The 13799-nt window shown below is 43.3% G+C and overlaps 1 protein-coding gene across 2 annotated transcripts in view; it reads left to right on the top strand.

The window, feature by feature from the left end:
- Positions 1–13542, top strand: part of PHACTR1 (phosphatase and actin regulator 1) — a 138658-nt gene extending 125116 nt beyond the window's left edge. For both annotated transcript variants that reach the window (XM_014307001.2, XM_031057003.1), the window contains 4 exons: positions 1285–1346; positions 7805–7945; positions 11216–11292; positions 13409–13542. In XM_014307001.2, coding sequence (XP_014162476.1) covers positions 1285–1346; positions 7805–7945; positions 11216–11292; positions 13409–13424 — 296 coding nt within the window. In that variant the 3' untranslated portion in view covers positions 13425–13542. The remainder of the gene's footprint in view (positions 1–1284; positions 1347–7804; positions 7946–11215; positions 11293–13408) is intronic.
- The last annotated feature ends 257 nt before the right edge of the window (positions 13543–13799 follow it).

The raw sequence follows: 13799 nt of genomic DNA, 5'->3' as shown, positions 1-13799 counted from the left end.
TAGCACTGTCTTTCCTGAGCAGTGAGACACCTGGTTTCCAGCCTAGCCCTCCTTGCCTGCTCAGAGGTTTCTGTGTACTCCAAACCTTAGGCCTCATTTCTGTGTGGGGAAAGCCCCAGTTTTCCAGTGAGAGTGCTGGCTTGTGCTCTCACAGCTGAAGAAGCTACGACTGGTGGGTTGTTCCTGCTGCTCTGCAGGGGTGCCTGCTCCATCTGCAGGATCAGCAGAGAGGAACGTGGGATGCCCCCTTGAGTTTAGTGCAGTCCAAAGTTTAACAATTTAAATCAAAGCACCTATCCTCAGCTGGCCTTTGAGGTCCATAATGTCCTCTGCGGAGAGTTATTCCTGCCTGAGCTAGTCCTAGCTGAGCAAAAACTGGATCCCAGCAGGGGCACAGAGTACTTACTGGAAAAGCTGATGAGTTGTGTTTGCTCTCACCTGTTATGTGCTGGCATGATTGGAGTGAAGAGCATTTCAGCCATCAGTGAAGCAGTGGAGACAGATCCTAACTGATCGAGAAACTGAGTACCTGGAAGCCTGGGATTTTAGTGACTTTGGTAAAGGTCAATGCAAAGACAATGCATGACAGCCTGCTCCTAAGCTGAAGAAGAGTTAGTGTACTCAAATGTGATCGAACTCTTGAGGGAGAAGAGTTGAGGCATGCCCTGGTAAGAATTTGTAGCACGTGATTTTTTGGCTTATTGCTGGAAGTTAAATGACCTAGGATGAACTTTTATGCTCCAGTGTGATACTTTGAAGGTTCATAATGGAAAGACACACTCTCCTTAACTCTGCTCATGCCATGGGAAGTTGCACAATTTGCCTGGCACCTCTATTCCGAAGGTTTATTTTTTTCTATTATCTCCAAAAAGTAGCTGAAAGAAATTATTCTGCAGATGGAAAAAAATGCATGTGTTTGTTTTCCAACCAATGACCTTGCAGAATCCAACCCTATCGTAGCTGAGCCCCCTGAGGCCACCAGGCCTGTGGGCAGGGAGATAACATTTTTTTGAAGAGCTGGCTTGCTGCCCAGCCCTTCTAGAAAGTGACACACATGAAGAGGTGCCAACACAGGGAAAGGAAGGAAGCTGTAGATGCTTGATGAGGCATGTGAAGAAGCGCAGTAACTACGGATCGAGGACGTTCACCAGCCCCAGAGGGACATACTGTGCATCAGAGAGGTCCTGAAACATTAATACACTTACTGATGGAAAAGCTTATTTTGTTGCAAACGGTGCATGCCTGATGAGTCCACAGTCTGAGATCCTTGTAAATCTTTTACAGCCCGGAATGAGCAAGAGGAGCAGGAGGAAAAACGAGAGATTAAGAGAAGATTAACACGTAAGGTGAGAAGCAACTTTGATCCTATTGTGATACTACTGTAACTTTCTCCCTACTGCACAGTTGTTTGCCTTTTTCCTTTTCTTCAGCACCATTTCCAAAAGTAGAGTGTGAAACAAGTCTTACAAAAAAATCTTTAAAAGAAATCAACAATGTTGTAGGGTGTAAGTCCACAGAGAGCAAAGGAAACCACTTTGCAGGCTACTGCTGGTAACATTTCAAACAGGAAAAAAGAGAGTCTTCGTAACGGAAGGAGTTTCGAACAGTGAAGGATAAAGATCAGCATTTACAAGGACCAGTGCTTCTTGTAAATGTAATGGCTTCTGTAGCCATTACAGAGAGCAAAGTTAAAGCAATGGTGATTTGAAAATTCGACCAAAAAAAACCCCTCATAAAACTGGAAGCTAAACATTTGCTGGAAAGGGAGGTTGTCAAGTGAGGCATTTAAACTAAATAGAGACAAGCATTTATGAAAAAGTATATAGTGCAGAAAACAATCTTGTATTGGCAAGGAAGGACAAACAAAACAGCATCGCTTGACTCAAAAGTAATTTACTCTTAAAACTGAACAGTCATTTCAGATGTACCCATTCAGTTTTGCAGCTGGCATAAATGTCTACAGATGCCCAAACATACACAGTGAACAATCCATCCTGCTATTGCAGATTAACTTTCTTTCAGCACTGACATATTTCCTATCTCCAAGGGTAAAGAAAGCCCTCTAAAACCTCACATACTTGTGAAGCAGCACCATTCCCTTTCTGTGCAATTTTAGATGGCTTCATTTTTTTGACCTATGTGATCACAGCTTTCATGGTATAAATATTAACAAGGAAAGGTCTCTAAATATATGTGGAAAGGTTACATTCTGAGAACTGAATTGCTTTCTACCACGGTTAAAAATCTCATGCCTTATTCTCAGTTCATGTAAATAAGTAGAATTCTTGGTGACTAGTGGGGGGATACCGCTGTTGTCTGCAGGAGCTAGAGAGCCATAATATTGTTTGTAAAACACTTCTATTCCTCACCACGATGACAGGGATGATTTTGCATTCCTTCTTAGCACTGCCTGAAAGAAAAGATCCTAACTGCATTGCAGATGTTTCATGGGATTGAGGCTCTGCGCAAAGGCTGGAAATGCCATTTTGCCAGGCTTTCAATTTCCCTGTACATTGAATGGTAAACACGTGCAGGAATCCAGTGCAGAGCTTGATGCCATTTGAGGAGCAGCTGTAGTGGATACAGAGCAAAGCTCCCCACACCCAATGTGCTGCCTAAGAAGTGAGGGCTTGCTGACTGAGCCGGCGCCATCGCCACACGGTTCCCATCCTTCCCACCCTTCACTATCCTGTAGGAAAGGTGCAGAGCACAGTAGTCATCTGTCACAGGCAGAGGCCACAGCTCAGCTAAAGCACCCAGGCTGCCACTGCTTCACATCCCTAAAACCTCAGCAGTTTTCTGGGCTCTGTCTTGTTTGCACATTTATGTAGGCACAACAGCGAAAGCAGCATCCGTCCAAGGCCCTGGCATTTGGCTCTTCAATGTTCATACCCCTGTTCCTGGTCACATACCTTTTAGTCTTTTTTTTGGCTGTTCCTGGTCACATACCTTTTAGTCTTTTTGTCTTCCTCTCTAGTAAAGATTTTTCTCCCCCACATTTCTGAGGTTGATAGCAACAAGAGTTAACATTGTTTGATTTGAATCACCTTTTTAAACTGTTGTAAACTGTTCTAGCGACACGTGTAATTTTAATGAAAGAACTGCAGGGCTGATCTAACAACAGATTTTGTTCTCACCTACCAAACATATCATCATAAAAGCTCAGAAATCACTTGAGAAAAGAAGTGGGTAAAGTGTGCAAGTGTTTTAGATAACAACTAGAAATGCCAACCACTGAGTGAATCCTGCAAAAATAGTTGTTATTCCCCAGCTGTATCTTTCATGAGCCTGTCCCAGATGTGTCCTTGTGTTTACAGCAGAGTGGCAAGCTCCTTCTGTCAGTTTGTACTGAAGTCTTGGTACCAAAGGATTTTAAACCCCAGATCAAGCAGAAGTTTAATTGAGCACAGCAAGTGTGTTGCCCAGCAGCCCTTTCTGTTTGCACTGAATTTTCAAGCACACACGTGCCTGCAGGGTAAATTCAACATGAGGAAACTCTGCCATGTTGCCTCTTTTGGAAACGTGTGCAGTTGGGATATAAGAAGGGAAGTGGGTTCTGTAGAAGCCACTGATGAGACTTTTGACCTTGCACTACAGAAACTGCTACTGTCCCCAGTTTTTTTGGTGGCAACATTCCAGTTCCAAGGGAAGAACCCACTCCATCCATAAAAAAGCTATTCTTAAAGTTCTGTCAGCACTGACATTTAGTTACAGTGTTATGATGATAAGTTGTAACATGACATGCTGTAATAAGTAAGATTACCTTGCTAGGTCTAGATGCCTTATTAAAGTCAGCAATAAATATCCAGCTGAATTCATCATCTGGACAGGCAATTTCTAAAAAAAAAAAAAAAAATTATAAAGAAATCAGGTGACCTGTAGCGAGCTGCCCTCTTTAACATTTTCCATCCTCTCCAACTCATCTAGTCCCACATTAACTGGGCTGAGGAATAGCTACCATTCAAATAACAAAGTGAAGGACATGCTGTTGGCTAAGTTTCTCAGCAGCTCGTGTCCCTCCTGCCCAAGGAAGGAGAGTGGAAGCATGTTTGCCTGTCACCTGGGATGCCCAGCCCTCCTGTCCTCTCTCCCTGCCCCTCAGGCCCAGCGAGTGCCTTTGGGCACGCGGGCTTGCGCCATTTGAGTGGAGGGACATGTGGATTAGGGAGGTTTTTTCTCTGAGCACTGGTCTTGACCTCCAGCCCATTCAAAGAGTATTAATGTGCAGAAGCCCTCTGGAATTGTTGCAGATGGGTCACGTCCACAGGGAGGTCTGGGCCCCCGTGAATTACTACCAAGAGCGTATCTTCTCTGAACCATGACAAACTTGGCCGAGGACCAAGGCAATTAACATGAGCCTCAATGTCCCCTGAGGACTTCCATTACAGAGAGAGAATCGTAGCCTGGATTAACAGAACATCTTACAAATCACTTGCAAGGTGGAATAGAACTCTTTTTTTCCTACCTTCTCTTCCCTTAAATGGCACCATGCTTCCCAATCCCCAGAGCTGGTTACTGTTTCCTATCCCCCCACTGCCAATAGCTTATTTTTCTCAGAGGTCTAGCTCCTAAAAGGAATCTCTCAGAGCTGTAATACTGACTATCAAATTGAAGAGGTGTGGCTGTTTCTTAAATTCTGTGCCATAATCTGAAATCTTTGCTTCTGTTAAATTCTTGCCCCAGTTCAATTTAAATGCTCTGTTCACTGGTGCCTCTCTGGGAAATGTCTCCCCTACTTGAAGATGTTCAAGCTTTTCTTTAACTGACCTTCACTGGCTTGCATCAGCAAAGGCTGTTGAAAATAATGAACTCTTGAGAGAGGTGGGACTCATCAGAGAGAGGTGAGAGAAAGGCAGCAGGGAGCAGAAAGGTCAGAGAGGAAGAAAAGGTTAGTGGCTAATTTGGATCAACTGCATTTATAGTCAGAAGGAAAGGTCTTCAGGGCATTTTCATCACATCCTGACCCTAAGTCTTTACTGCAGAAGGTGGGGAGCAAAGGAGGGGGAGGGGTGCTGCTGGTTAGGGTTTGTAATTTTTCAGTTTGTTTTCTTCTTTAAATAACAACTGTAACATTTTAATGAGGAAACAGAGCAGGCAATGATGACATGCTAAGATAAGCATGTGACTGAAGTGGGGGCAAACTCAGCATTTTGCATTTGACTAAATCCCAAGACCAGACTGGCAACGTAAGTCCCCCTCCACTTTACCTGGTGGGAGTGCTTGGGTTTGCTTCATTTCACATGCCATGGACAAAGGGGGTGTGTTAAACCTTCCCATTCAAATTGCCTTAGTATCAAAGCCTGGAAAATGCCCATTTGTATCTACAGCGCTCCAGAATATACAGAAGAGAATTTGACCTTCTGTGACAAGGCATGAGAGGTCCTGTCCTCATTTACTGCTCTTGCATTAATACAAATCCATTTATTTTGAAAGGGAATTTTTCCCTGGTTCACACTCATATAATTAATCACTCACCATAGAATTACCCTGCTCCCTCAGCTCCCAGATCTTCACAAATAGGTAAATAGAAATGTAAATGCCCAGGCATTGCACACAGAAAAAGTCCAGACACAGGCATGCACGTACATCCCTTTGACATTAACAGAAGCAAATTAAAAAGGGTCAGTAAGAACCCCTCTCCCAGCTTGGTGCCCTTGGCCGTGTCCTTGTCCTGTAATTTTTGAATGTGCCCTATTCTTTCTGCCTGTTAGAAGAGCTTGTTCTCAGGTGTTGCTTGATAAGAACTCTGCAGCATTAAGCAGTTTAGACCCAAGAGACCAAAGCTCACAGGTCATGAAAATAAACTGCAAGGTGAGATCTCAGATGAGCTGTCCATGCCTTCAGCATGGACACACATTGAACTGACACCTACAGTGGGGCTGCTTACAGTCTGTCCTGCAAAGCTGGTTCCCCAGCTATTCAAGAGTTAAGGGAGCTCTGGGCAGCCCAAAAATACTGCAAGACTCTCACACCTAGAAGGTCACAAGAAATCTCTGCAATGCTATGAGAAGAAGGCAGAGAAAGTTGTTAACCATTCAAATAATGTAGCCCTTAATTAATGGCTTTTAGAAAATGACTTAGCGTGGTTGTCTCTCTCGTTACACTTAGCATGATCAGATTGGCACCTTGGTTTAATGTAATGAATATATTTTGTGTGCATGTATTTATATATGGAAATATATGTAGATTTATGGCTGCACATGTGATACCAGCCATGGATTTCAGGACTCTTTCACAGCAGGAGCACCGGCACAAGAGTCAGTGCATCTTTTTTCCATCCTCATTCCCGTTCTCCTGAGCATCTCACAGGCAGGACATTAGTGCAGCTCTGCAGACTCTCCACATGAGGTGTTTGAGCCCAATTTGTGTGTGCATGCTCAGGGATGCTGGTGTAAGGAGAGCAGCCCCACTGCTGCCTCCCATCACAATCTTTTCTAAACAGAGAAGAGGAAGAAAACCAACCATGCCAAGAACAAGCACACAGGCTTACAGCCAGATGCACAATAGGGTGGTGGAGCTCCACCCAAGTGCTGAAGAAAGGAGGGATTTTTCACCCTTCACTTAGTAACCTGGCTGTTTTAAATCTTAATTCTCCCTGGAAGACGAAATGCAGGGAACTGAGATACTTAATTTGGAAGAAAGGTGGGTTCAGGGGCATAAATAATGTTGCAAAATAGAATCTCAAGCATTTTATTAAATATTTAGACCCTTCACCCTTCACAAGGGTAAAGTATTTCAAACACATCTATTTTTAGTGAGTGGGAAGAGCATGATGCACTGTAGGAAATTGTTATCAGGATATTATTTTTCCCAATGTGTCCTGGTTACAAATGTTCTACTCTAACAGTGAAACTTTTCAGCTCATCTACAGCCACATGCACACATTTATGTAGCACCTTCAGAAACGATTGTGTAATTGCTTTTGACATTCACCAGCATGCTGTGCATCCAAGGAGAATTGATCCCTGAAAGCCAGCTGCTGTCCCTACCCATGTAACCGGCTGTGTGACACGTGTGCTATCAGGACACTAATTTAAGAGGAGTTTTTCACTGTGGCTGCCTATTCTGCTGTGGAATTTGAAAAAAATGCTTGAAACAATGAAGATGCTTTCCTGACATGATACAATCCACCACTGCCATTTCTTTGGCTTGTGGTATGCAACATAAAATTTTAATAATCAAATATGATGTGATACAAACCACAGCTGTCAATAGACACAGTTAAAAGTTCAATGAGCACTAATTCTGCCTGCCTTTTCTGGAGGTAAGGACAGGTCTGCAGAATATCAGAATGGTAAAGAAAGTCAGTTTTCACCTTTTGCATGTAATTCAGGGCAGGAGCCACTCCATGCCTTGGCCTGACTCTTCCCAGGCGGTACAAAAGTACAGAGAACAGCAGCACAAGGCTGAAAGTGCACAGCCTGTGCAGGTCACTTTAGAGTAGTGTTGTGATCTTTGTCTCTTCCTGGGACATCAGTGCACTAGGAGACTTTCTTGCCTTACATCTCATTTCTGCCAGGGGTGATCAGCCTCAGCTGGGAATTGGGGTCTCCAGCCACAGCAGCTTCCCAAAGAACAGTGGGCTGCTCTGGCAGCAAGGTGAGATGATATTGAAGGTCTTATAACAAGAGGGCATTTCCCAGGTAGCAATTTTGTGAAAGGCAGATAAAAACAAAGCACTGGGAATGTCCAAACCCTCTTATTACTAGTGCAGCAGTTGCAGTAAAATAAATCCCCAAGCAGCACTCTGCAGGGAAAAAGCAAAGTCCTGATGTCTTTTTCCACTCCTTCCTCAAACCTGCAGCTGAGCCAAAGGCCCACAGTAGAAGAGCTACGTGAGAGGAAGATCCTCATCCGCTTCAGTGACTACGTGGAGGTGGCAGACGCGCAGGACTACGACAGGAGGGCAGACAAACCCTGGACACGACTCACAGCCGCCGACAAAGTAAGGGGGGCAACTCTGGGAGAGCCATGGCCTAAACAGCCAGAGCATGTCATGGCAAACAGCATCCCTTGGGTCCCACAGGTCCCATGGCTGTCAAGGAGTAAACATCTACCTGACATCCCTTTCCAACACACCTGTGTTTTTTTCCCATTCACGCGGTTTATTTGTTTGTTTGTTTGTTTGAAGCATGAATCTTTGGCAAGAAGGTTTCTATATGCATGGAAACCAGTTGGGAAGACATCCCAAGCCCCTTGAGGAAAGGTCTTGATGACAGCCCTGTTATTTGTTTGTTGGTTTTGGTCTTACCACATTATGCTGCCAGTTGAGAGCTCTGGCAAGACTTAGCAGAGCAGTGAGACAGGAGTGTGTGCCAGAATGGCTGTGCCAGGACAGGACAGGCTTGGATATGAAAATGCCATCAGGTCAATTTGGCAAAGGTACCTCCATCCCTCCAAAGTCAGAGTCACTTCTCTCTAGTGTTTTACAACAGGGATATTTGCTCAGAATTTCTGCCACAGCGTATTTTAAGCACTGAACTGAAATCGCACACGACCTGCAGATGAAAAAAAGGCACACTTTGGTATTGATGGAACTGCCCTCTGAACACTGGTGGAACTTCCACTAAATAGTGTATCTGGTGTTGATATTGATGGCAGAGAGATTAAGTTGCTGGCAAATTATATCAGTCACATTCTGGGGGTCTTAATGGGACATCAGGAAAAATATTTAAAAGATTTTATGGACATTGCAAGAAACAAGGACTATGAGGCTCAGTGATTCACTCATGAATATTATAGTCACTCTATGATGCCCTTTTAGTTTTAAAGACTTTCAGATACCTGAATTCAGGCCTTTACTACTTCTTTGCCATGGAACTCACTCATTCAGCAGTGGAGACCATGATGTCCAATGTTTAGAGCTTTAGCAGAGTTTCCAGCCACACCACTCATTTATGGTGCTCTTGGCTTTATTCACAAAGGACAGCCTGTTATATTGTATAATTTAACCAAAGGATTTGTACTGTTTTTTGACATTGTTCTCCCCCTTGATAGAGGGATTTTTTCAGTTTAGCTTTGGCATAAACTGATCTGTTTAAAAAAGAAAAACTTCCTCAGGACTGTCCATAGACCATAATATACTGGGTTAAATTAGCTTTTCTTATTTTACCTCACCGTGTTTGACAAGATATTAGTCAACTGACTTAGCTCTATTCTCTTAATTATTAGATGAGGGAGGGAATAAATCTCCCAGATGGTTCTACAGCCTTTGAGAGATGCCTGTCTGGGATGAAAGGCATGGAGAAACTTCAGCTGGGCATGGAGATTTGATCTCTCATCCTATGTCTCTGAAAAGAACAAGCATTAAATATCACTATTAAATGTAACCTAGCAAAGAGTTTAGTATTAAGGCAGAGTATTTGTCACTTTTTCTTTTTTTATAATGCATATGCAAGTTCAGTAGTCAGAGAAAAGGGTTAAGCCCTTCAAATTAACCTTTTCTCAGCAAAGCACCATCAGAAGAAGAGATGTTTGTCATTCTAATATTAATGCCTTTTATGGCATAAGGAAGCAGATAGATTTAGGGGTTTTGGGTCCTGTGGCAGAATTCTGATTTCTGTCATTCAGGTGACCTGCTTTTCCTCAACACTATGTCCACTATTGGAAAAAATAGCCAGACAGATTGAAACAAAGCTGCATCATCCTAGATAGGATTATTTTATTCCAGAGCTGTGATTCAGTAGCTGTCTCCATAGGTCAGCACAGACTAGATTTCTGCAAAAACAGATTTTAGCAATGGGTTTTTCTGTTTGCCAGTAAATCTTGCTCCGTGTACTGGATGGAGGGAACTGCCTTCAGTCAGAGTTTGTCTTTAGCAGGTCTGACTCTTAGGGGAAGAAAAAGGGCATTTTTGCATCTCTCCAACAGATGAGGGATGGAGGGGGAAATAGATCTCAGTCCCTGTGGGAGTCAACCACCACTGTGGCCTCCTTCACAGTCACTTCAGTAGCAGATTGCTGTGCTGAAGGCAGCCCAGGAGCTGCTGTAGAGCCATCACTCTGTCCTGAAGGATGAGGCAGCACCTGACAGGCACTTCTAAGGGAAATAAGGAACCAAAGCTGTGGAGGAGCAGGAAGGGCCTTTTCTGTACAAAAACACTTGCAAAATCCATCACTTAGGGTTTGCCAAAGCAAAGGTAGTTGCTGACTGCAGCAGTGACTGTTGCAAAAGTCCTGTTTTGGGCTTGTGCTACTCATACTGATTTAGATTTCCTTCGCTGCGAAAAATTCCTGGCAGACACGAGTACCACTTACTGGAGCACCCCTTTCCACCTCTGATCCTAATGTTTTCAGCATCACACAGAAAGGCAGTGCACACACCTCAGACCCATGGGAGCATTTGGCCACAGCAGACACCTTATCCATCCCCTCCAAATACACCCAGTGAAACCACTCGTGAACAACAAATATCACAGACCTGTCAGAGGTCTTGACTCTGAGTTTGGGACTTGAGCCATTTCTGCTGAGCACCATCTCTACCATGCAACTAAGTCCCTCCAAGTCACCCCCTCTGTTTTTGTATTCAGTATTTTTCTTCCTGCCAGTGCCCCCTGGTTTTCTTTGCCCTCACAGACAAGCCACAGAGGCTGAATACCACCACACCATGGCAGGTTTTCTGCTGGATTAATTTGTCAAATCACTTGAATAAACAGCACAGCTGGGTCAGAAGAGAGGAGCAGGGCAGAGGGGCACAGCCCAAGGCAGAGTAGAGGGCAGGGAACCTCTTTCCTTCCCAAGTAAGATCAGTCACTTTAGGTAACACCACCTGAGAAAATTCAGGGCCAATAAAGGCAGAAGATATCTCAAACACAAATCTGCAAGGATCTGGGCCTGGTCTTGTCACCATCCAGTCTGGAACAGATCACAGTGTTTCACAAACTGCAGTGCACATTTTTTTTCTCATGCTTGTGCTAATTTGGATTTTGTACATGTAAACGTTCACATAATAAGCCAGAATTGGGTTCTGTACCTGCATTGTCTGTGATATGTTTTCAAATTGAGCCATTCCACCAAAGCATTTCTCTCTTCCCTTTGTGTGATTTAGAACATGCTTATCTCTGTTCCTTTTCACATTTTGAAGTCTTTATGTTTGTCTTTGTCTCTCTGATAATGTTATCTCTCTGCTTTACTTTTAATATACTGTTTTGAGAACAAAGTGACCTTATTTTGATCTCTCTCATTTATACTTTTATGAGTTTCTTTGTCCTTTGCAGGCAGCCATTCGAAAAGAGCTTAATGAATTTAAAAGCTCTGAAATGGAAGTTCATGAATTAAGTAGGCATCTAACAAGGTAAGCTGAGAGATTAATTTTTTAAGACTATAAATGAATACTGTTGTTTTCAAAAGAAAATCAAAGCCAGCAGCTGTTTCTCCAACATGCACTGAACACACCATGAGGTCTAGACAACATTCAGAATTACAGGCTGTAAAAGCAACTCACAGAGACAAACGTGCTGCCCCATTATGTGGAGTTATGCAGGCACGTGCCATTTAATGAAGTATAGCCTGGGTTTTTTTTAATCATCATGCTGCATATCTGTTCTTCTGAGATCAAAAATTTGAAAAAGGAGTTGGTGTCAGAAGGAGGACAGGGAACCCTTGTAGAGCACATAGCAGTCTGAATGAGCACACACTGTGTGTGAGCCCCGCTGTGTGTGCAGCTGTTCACACCACGCAGATCCCACCCACAGATCTCTGAGTCTTGTCCTCCACACCTGGCCAGGCATGATGCAGGGGGGCATGGCAAGACCCACACTGTAAGAAAGGCACTGTTATTTACACCTTGGGCTTCTTTTGAGTTTTAAAAGTAGAGACTGAACGAATTATCCATGAGCCCAAACCAGCCACTTTCCTCTCTGATGGGCTAGGGCTGAAGTCAGGTCTTTGAAAATCAATACTTTAGACTTTAAAGACAAGCATTGGATACTGAAGACATGTGGCAGTGAGATCTGGTGTGAAACTGGAGCTGCCCTTGTATTAATGTGTTCATCACTTCAGTGCTCATGAAAAATGCAGGCGGTACTTTTAGGAAAAATACAGAAAAGCTTAAGGCAAAATTAATTTTGTATTAGAAGATTTTTATGTGTATAAATTAATAATTATATTAAAATTCGCCACATGTATTATGCATATATTACCTTGCAGAAACGATCTCCATCCTAGCATGTGCTAGGCTGGTTGCACTGGGGTTTGTAGTGACGGAGTGCTGCTAGAGACAAGCCAGCTGCTCCTGAGCCACAAGGTCTGGGAGAAGCCTTAGGATGTACAGTTGACCTAGATCTGTTGACCCCAGTGACTGAGCCATTGAGGGACATTTGGCTCCTCCAGGGCAAGGTGACAAATGTAGAAAGGATGAGGCTGTTTTAAAGGGGGTGTTGCTACAAGTAGTCAAGCTCCATTGAGAGCTTCTTTGAATTCAATGAAGCCTTTAGCATCCCACAACATACAGATCGGTTTAGTTTTCCAGAAGTCTCTCCGGCTGCTTGGCTTTCACAGGTTTCTGCACAGTATTTTCCTTCTCTTCCAGTGCTGGAGTAAGCAGTGACCCTTTAAAGTTTGTATCTGAAAACCGCTGAGCAGCTTGGACTCAGTAATTCTGGGCCAGGCAGAGAGCCACAGCTCACATAACAGACCCTGGAATAAGGCTTTGCCTGAAGAACAGCAGGACTTACTGGTTCGACAATTTGGCTTTGGGAAAACGCACTTGAAGGAAGCATGCTTAAACAAAAGAGAGTATCTCCCTTAAATAAATTTAGATAAATCACCATTATAAAGTCATTAGCAAGGTAATGAGTTCTTCATGTCATTAAGCAGTGGCAAGAGCAAAGAATGTGAGTGTCACTTTACTATTGGGACACATTAATTAATTCATAATAGAGTGAAAAATCAAAGCTTAAAAAATGTGTATTTGCAGATCTGACAAACCAAGGCCTTCTGACACAAGGTACCTTGCAGGAAGGGTGGCCATTTTAGCTCCATTTGTCTCTTTAGCCTCCAACATTACGGAATAATCATGGTTAAACTGTATGTAAATCTCTCTGGCAAAATAGCATAAGGTTTATCTAAACCAGACAATTTTTGTGGAGTCAGACCTTGTATGGCCCAGAGAAAGGCGAGCTGATCTGCTATTGCCCACTCAGGGATCCCATAGGATGGACCCAAGTCTATGAATGTCTCTGGTAGATTTTGGTGCCTATGAACTGTGAGTCTGGCAAGGGCCAAGGAAGTGTGAGTGTCTGTCTGTTTTGGGTTCTCTTGCTAGCATGGCTGATGTCAATGCTGCAGGAATTGAACTGCCTAACTGTGGTGTCACTGTAGCAATTCGTTCTCCTACTTTTTTTTATGTGCAGTATACATGTGAGGATATTATCTTACTGTTTCTCTTCTTTTTCCCCCTTGGGTTTTAGGTTTCATAGACCGTAGCAGATCAATTCTACCTGACTACTATGCCATCTTCAAAACATAACTAAGAGGAACCATAAGTGCTGGTATTATTCACTTCCCTGTTACGTACAATGTAAATCTTCCGAACTGCCTTTCTTAAAAAAAAAAAAAAAAAAAAGGTAGAAAAATAAATATTAAAAAAAGGAGAGTTGTATTTACATGTGATGAGTACTGCAGCATCATCAGACCTGCTGGTTCAAGCTTCAGTAACAGAAAATACCCCTGGTGGGAAATCGTGCCAAGACTTGGCATCTATGTATAGGACTTTCCCGGCATGTGGATTTGCCATATGTGTTCAAGCCCAGCTGGTGGTGCAACCATTGTTGTCTTCAGGCACCCCTCATCCTGACAAGC

Source organism: Geospiza fortis, unplaced genomic scaffold, assembly GCF_000277835.1.
Source record: "Geospiza fortis unplaced genomic scaffold, GeoFor_1.0 scaffold104, whole genome shotgun sequence".
Classification (NCBI taxonomy): domain Eukaryota; kingdom Metazoa; phylum Chordata; class Aves; order Passeriformes; family Thraupidae; genus Geospiza; species Geospiza fortis.
This window is presented reverse-complemented; position numbering and strand designations above follow the sequence as displayed.